Raw genomic sequence first — 7,072 nt, 5'->3', positions numbered from 1 at the left:
AGCCTAAACTCTGCTAACAAGAGGAGATTTTAGATTTAAAAATCTGCCCCAATACTCCTTGAAAAATCTTACCCGATTTCAGAAAACAATATTTCAAAAATGTAAAAATCATTTTGCATTAGGACATTGAATTTGACATGTAATTTTTTCTTTTAACATTTGAACAGACAATTTAGTTCTAAAAAAAAATGTCCGCTCTTGGGATCACAAATATTTAACTATAAAAACAAAAATGAAGCTTTTCTTTGCTGTTTTATTTTTTAAAAAATAAAAGAAAGAAAAATCACAAAAATAGTCCACAACTTTTTTTCGCTGTTAATTTTTTTTGGAAATTTTTTCCAGGAAAAGCAATAGCAAAATACACTTATCATCATTCATAGCATGCCTTTCCGAACCAAAATTTTCCCAACTATTTTCCAAAAAAATATTTCTCCCTTTAACCTTTACCCACAAAATTCCACAGGTCATATAACAAAACTAATATTCTTTCCTCAATAATTAAGCAGCCACAAAAATGTGGAGACAGAACACATTACTTCATCTCAGATTTATTGGCAGTAGTAGGTTCTAGGAAACCTTGTGCAATCCAATGTTGAGATCAGATGATATAGAAATGAGAAGAGGAATTGACTGAAGCCACATGGCTTTGAAGACTCGTTTCTGATGAGCTCTGATTGATTGGGAAGGCCTATGAGCATTATACCTTATATCAAAGATGTGAATCACAGGATCAGCTGAACCAGATGTTATATAAAGCCCATCAGGAGACCAAGCCTGATTTATCAGAGCTGATTGAGATTCACTGCTTTCTTGCTTCCATCCAAAAGAATGAAGTTCTGTCTGTCTCAATCTGATATCAAATAACCGAAGCTGCTTCTCAGGAGTCCTGATATAGGAAGAAAAGTAGTTAATATACTATAAACTTACAACCAGCAAAAGAATATCAAGGAATAGAAATAGAAGAAAAATCATGTATCAAAAAAAAAAAAATAGAAGAAAAATGAATATCGCTAATGAAAACAAGATCAACACAGTATTATTATGTTTCCATCTTAAAGGAAAACTCTTGTACTTAATTCAATGTAGAATATCAACAACACCTTTATCCCAAACTAATTGGAGTCGGTGGTAGATGAACCCAAATGAAAGATAGAAGAGATTGAAAAAAAATAAAAATGAAATTTAAGTGTATATATATATATATATATATATATATATATATATATATATATATATATATATATATATAAGTAAAAATAAAAAGGGTGTGGAAAAAAAAAAGATGGGGAAGGGGAAAATAGATAAAGGAAAAGAAGGGAAAAATAAGGAGAGGGGAGAGATGAAGAGGAAAAGAACTAAAAATGGACCATCTGGAACATAGGAATAATAACGGGTCTAACCCTCCACTATTCTTATAACTTTTCTCCATTTTGTCCTAAAACACACCGTCCGCCAATCTATATCTCACTCCATCAAGTTTTGTTTTACTATCTTCCCCCAAGTAAGTTTTGGTCTACCTCTATCTCTCTTTGTGTTGAACTCTTGGTACCAAACTTCTTTTGTTCTTACGGAAGCATCTAAGGGCCTTCTTATTACGTGCCCAAACTACTTCAATCTAGATTATTGTCGAGTAGCTTATGGCTATAAACCATCATTCCAACCACGAATATGAATAAGAAAAGGGAATTCTCCGATGTTAACTAGAACAGTTGAAGAAGAGGTGCTCGTCCCTCACATTGAACCTTGATTGGATTTATCTTTCTCCAGATTGAAAAGTCTGATAAATGCACCTGCTGAATTATGAGCCAATTATCTCTTCTTCATTCTTTCACAAGGCAGAACGTAGACCCAAATGTCACTAGCACATAAAAGATTACTTCCTCCAAATATTTCAAGCATATTTCATGTACAGAACCAAACCAATTCCGTAGACCGATAAGCACAACAAACCACTAACTCTTTTTCACCATTATGTTGTTGAAAGCATAACAATATTCGAGGCCTTTATAAATATTCCATTTCTGCCTATTGAAAGATACAAAAAGGCACGAGATCATAGACTGGTGGTCGTGCACCACATCTAGTAGTGTGGGAGTTTCAGGTTAAGGGAACCAAACCACAATCCTTTTTGTTTCTATTTCCCTGAAGTGCACTTACAACATTAGCAATTAGAATAGTTTATTGCACTTTGGCAAACAAAAAGTACTAAAGTAAGAAGTTTCACCTGAGGTTCAAACTATTAGAATATACACATACTTAATTTTCCCTAAAACCAAACATTCAAGACTGACAAAAACTGAAATTTGAGGCATGTTATAGATTCTGCAGAATAAAGCAAAGCTTGTGAAAACTAAAGAAATAAAGTTAACAAAGTGGACTACGAAGCAGATGTAATTTACCCTGTTTGAACCATGAATAAATTGAAGTCACATGGATTGGGCATGACACTCATGCATTTACTATCAATCTGATGCTTGAAATCTGCTCTGCCTACACGAACATCAAACCCAAATATTCTCTTGTCTGCACCAGCAGACAAGACAATCTGCTTCTGCTGCATACCAGCAACTCCCATGACAGCAGAAGAATGAAGATTCCTGTGCAATGCTTTTGGCTTCCATTTGTTCTCACCATCCTGCTCACTCCAAAGTATTACAGCATGATCACTTCCACCAGTTACAAAACATGTATTTTCCCAGGGCATAAAAACTATGCCGTTGATAATACCCTTAACATGAGGCTTGTTGTCTAAGAATTTTACACGTTCTCCCTGTCAGTCGCAGATAAATTTTGCATATATCAATAGGAATCAACAATAAAAGAAACCAAATACAAAGTTTTACTTTTATGCCAGGATATTTGTGCCAAGCATTACCCCTTGTCCTTTATTCAGATTTGTAACTGATAGTTGAGAGTCTCCACCATCAGCACTGTATACTGAAAATAGGCTATTTCCTTCTGGGTGCCAAGCTATATCTTCTGGCCATCTCCTCTGCTTTTGGGATATACAGTTAGTAGTGCTAAGCAGAGAAGCTCCTGATCTACAAAATTAAAGATGAGGAAAAAAGGAAATGTTAATTAGATAACATGGGTGGGTCAACAGTCAAATATAATTATAATGTTTACCACTCCAAATTATCATGTAAACTTAAGAAGAAATTATCAGCGGTAGAGGAAAGAGCCATCATATAGTCAAATTTACAATTTCAAATGGGAAGAAAGAAAAACATGAGATAACAGAGAAGAATGAAACTTGATAAATATTTTGAAGTTCAAAGTCATGAAGTTTTTACTACTCCAAAACTTCATGTTCAGGGAGTGGAAGACTGATAAAGATAATATATTGTCGGAAGAAGTGGAAGGAGAAACCATAGGGAGTACAGACAGATTTATGCTTGTGCAAAAAATTGATGAGTATTAGGCAAACTATCCTGTCCACATATTGTATTTGGTTTAAGTCTATTTATAATAATATTGTCACCGAAAATAAGAATAAAAACTCTCCATAGTGCCACCAGAAAGATAAATTAGGGCATACCCCCTAGACTGAACTTGCCACAAGTTGACCACTCCATCCAAAGCACTGCAAGAATTACAAAAAAGTAGCTAAAAATCAGTCATGAAAGAATATACCAATGGGTGTCACCAGACACTTATCTTACATAAAGAGAAACTAAAATTGAAGATGACAAAAAATGACAAGTTACACTGTCATTATATTTACAAAGTCAGATATATCTAATTCTAACAATAAAAAAGAGGTCTCAAACAACCAAAGACCGTGTCAAAAACCAACATGAACCACCTTTTACAAAATAATAATAATTATTATTAATAATAAACAAACCTTTCTCAGAATGATAAAATTTGGGTTGCACATAACAAGATTTCATACTTCTGTATAATCTTGGTAGCAGAGTACATTCACAGAGTCGAATATGGCACAAGCTTTCATAGCTATTACTTTCATATATCACTTTAGTTCGGGTGTAAAAGAAGCAGAAAGAAACAAATATTCAAGAAAGATAGTAAGAAAACAGAAGCCTTGTTGTGGTAGTCATGCAGATGTCCTATGTTATTCAAATACAAGCTTAAAGACCACAAAGGCACAAACTTAAAATCTGAAAACTTATAGATGACCTTTGAATCTTTCACTCTCTCACATTGTAGACATACACATTAAGTTGGACCATTCCCTAAAATTATAAGCCTAATTAGTGATCCATCATATTGCAATTTAACTTTTCTTGGTGCCAATTTATAACATTTGACCTCATACCAGAAGTGGCAAAAGCTGGGAGATTAAAAGAGATAGGTGAATCAAAGAATTAAAATAACAGGACAGTAATCATTATTATGAGTCAAATTTCAACAATTGTTGAAAGGCAAGAATTTTAGAAATGAGATTATCCTTTTACCTGGTCACAAAAAGTTGATCATTCACAGGACACAAAGCAATGCTTCGCAATTTCCTCTTGTGTTGACTTGAGATGTGGTTGCTTGTTTGACAGTGTACCAAGTTTGGTGAAGAACTCATACGTATTAAAGGAATCAATTCCTTGTGTTCTTTCTGTTCTGGAAACCAAACAAAAATCTTATGAATATTAATTACAACCAATCTTAAAATGAAAAGGACACCAATAGGTACATAACCTTAGATATGACCCATGGACTAGCCAAATCTATGAAAAAGCAATAATGAAAACCACCCTAGAGAAGAATCTCTAACCAAATTTCCTTTTTGTCCCTTTGTCCTTGATTTCAATGTTTTGCTGCTCAGAAGAAAGTCTGTGAGACTTATCAGATTTTACTCTAGAGCCAGAACCATGGATTGAAGGAGTATGGACTGATGCAATGGCTTCCGAACTGGAACTTATTGAAGCATTTGCAGAAGACCTTGGTAACAGTATAGGTGGGGAAATTTTTGGAGTCACAGCAGGAATAATAAGTTCCGGTTTAGATTGATACTGGTTTTTGGAAGAACCTTCATTTCTATCAATTGGACTGCTTGATCTGCGCTCTGTCTTCACGGTTTTAATTCTATCATCTAAGCTACTTTTAGACGACACTGCATTAGTCTGACCTCGAATGCGTGCCAATTTGGATTCGGAATCTTCCAACCTTTTTTCTGCTTCCTCAAGCTGCCCATTTTTCCCAAACTTATAATCAGCTAATAATTCTCCCAGTAAAGATTCAGAAAAACATTAAATGCAGGAGATATATTAAAGAATGAAATTAAAAGATATAAAATTTATCACCGGAACACCAACAACTTGGAATAAGACACCACATTAAAGCTAGGAACCATTCTCCGGATAACAGTAATCATTTATTAAGATTCATAAAAAGGTTCCATCTCAGATTACAGTGAAAAAAGAGTAGTCTGCGAAACATAATTGTAAACAAATATGCAATGCACTATCATATTGAGTGCCAGGGATAACTTAATAATGTGTGCATCATTATATAATTGCTGATAAAGCAAATTCCAGTCTCTTTGGTGACTAATAGCAAAGATATTTTTTAATTAAGTCATGACAAGATTATAAAGACCGCATAAGGGTATTTACTAACAAAATTAAAAGCTTTAACGCCGAGGAGGCAAATAATCTATGAAGCACCGACACTTCAAAAACCTTGACGTGTTGTGTCCAACACTTCCCGACACTTCCCGACACTCCAACACACGTTGTAGAGACTCAAAAAAAGATTCAAAGGTTGCGTTGCATTGCGTTTTTAGTTCCAATTATTAGATTAGTTGGATTACTATTACCATTTTATTGAGTTTAATATAAATATTTGGGATATCTTATGTTTCTTTGCAAAATTGATGGGTATTATAAGTTTAACTTCATTTTTTTTGTTAAATTATTGAGTATTAAATATAATATACATTACATAAATTTAAAATAATATTTAATATCAAAATGTGTCGTAACGTGTCGAAATCTAACATTTTTTAAAATTAACGTGTCGGAGTGTCGTGTCGTATCCTGTCCCTATCGGTGCTACATAGCAAATAATAGTATTCATATCTAGACTTAAAATGAACTTCATGCAAGTATATAACAGAGAAAAACAGCAACGTTGCAAACTTCAAAGATGCAAAAGGAACAATATTTTTTCCACTTTTCTCCGCATTGAAAAAACGCTACAAAATTATTGGGTTCACTCAAATTTGAGAAAAGCAATTTAATATCCAGTCCAAGAGTATGTCAAAGTTATATAGTCATGAATAACCACGCTCTTTGGTGGAAGGAATAGAAAGATTAAAATTTGATCCAAATATTAGAACTAACATGCTATTCAAAGCGGAAAAATATTGTAACATTTTTTAACGAAGACAAACTAACGATAAGAGTATGTAAAAAAAAGAAGAAGAAAAGACAAATGGGTTTGTGGAAATCCAAGAAAGGAGGAACCTGCGATTTGTAATAGGAGATTCGTTGACGGAGGTTTTTGACTTCGCGGGTGCGGTGTTCGATCAAAGCCACCAATGCCTCCTCTTGTTCCTCCCTGTCCCTGGTGGTGCATCCATTCTCTTCCATTTGCTTCGCCGCTTAATTAATCACCACCTCGTATTCTCTTTCTCTAGGTATCTTTGAGAATCGGAAACTACCAAAAAAAAAAAATTGTGTCTTTTTTGCTTCTAAAACCTTGTTTCCCGCTGTTGTTTAAGGTATTAGAGACTTCTTTGTGTTCCCCTACTCGTATTGAATTAGGATTTAGGGGATATTGATTTCAGATTTTAAAAGAATGTTTCAGATAAACTGTTTTAAAATTTTAAAAAGATTATTTTGAAATGGAAAAGGTTATCCTAACTACTTTTTTTTCTTATTACTTATTACAACTAAATTTTAACCGTTGATTTCTACAAATCTAACGGTTATAATTTATTGGGTCACATTTATTAATTAAATATTAATTTTAATAAATTATAACCGATAGATTGATAGAAATCAACAGTTAAAATTTAGTAGTAACAAGTAGTAAGAAAAAAGGTAGTATAACCTCTCCCTTTAGAAATATAATAAGTTTAAAGATCTTTTAAAAGATTTTACTATAATCAAAG

The 7,072-nt window shown here is 33.4% G+C and overlaps 1 protein-coding gene across 1 annotated transcript; it reads right to left on the bottom strand.

Annotated features, from left to right (window-relative positions):
- Positions 1-369: 369 nt before the first annotated feature.
- On the bottom strand, positions 370-6,694 carry LOC133301511 (uncharacterized). Its single transcript, XM_061501144.1, has 7 exons — positions 6,423-6,694; positions 4,730-5,141; positions 4,419-4,575; positions 3,539-3,583; positions 2,876-3,041; positions 2,400-2,770; positions 370-886 (listed from the first exon to the last, which is right to left on the bottom strand). Exons 1-7 carry the CDS (start codon positions 6,546-6,548, stop codon positions 568-570), a joined length of 1,596 nt encoding a protein of 531 aa, XP_061357128.1. The 5' UTR covers positions 6,549-6,694; the 3' UTR covers positions 370-567.
- Between the last annotated feature and the right edge of the window lie 378 nt (positions 6,695-7,072).

This window comes from Gastrolobium bilobum, unplaced genomic scaffold (assembly GCF_033153095.1).
Source record: "Gastrolobium bilobum isolate Gb01-03AN ecotype WA unplaced genomic scaffold, APGP_CSIRO_Gbil_v1 utg1427, whole genome shotgun sequence".
In the NCBI taxonomy this organism is placed as follows: domain Eukaryota; kingdom Viridiplantae; phylum Streptophyta; class Magnoliopsida; order Fabales; family Fabaceae; genus Gastrolobium; species Gastrolobium bilobum.
The sequence above is the reverse complement of the archived record's forward strand: the minus strand, read 5'-3'. Positions and strand labels throughout refer to the sequence as shown.

Excerpts from the sequence above, each read along its gene's own strand:
- LOC133301511 (XM_061501144.1), bottom strand. The coding sequence starts at position 6,548 with ATGGAAGAGAATGGATGCACCACCAGGGACAGGGAGGAACAAGAGGAG. Across the intron at positions 5,142-6,422 it reads TCTCCTATTACAAATCGCAG|CTTGAGGAAGCAGAAAAAAG; the intron begins GTTCCTCCTTTC and ends AAAAATGGGCAG. Across the intron at positions 2,771-2,875 it reads ATCTGAATAAAGGACAAGGG|GGAGAACGTGTAAAATTCTT; the intron begins GTAATGCTTGGC and ends TGCGACTGACAG.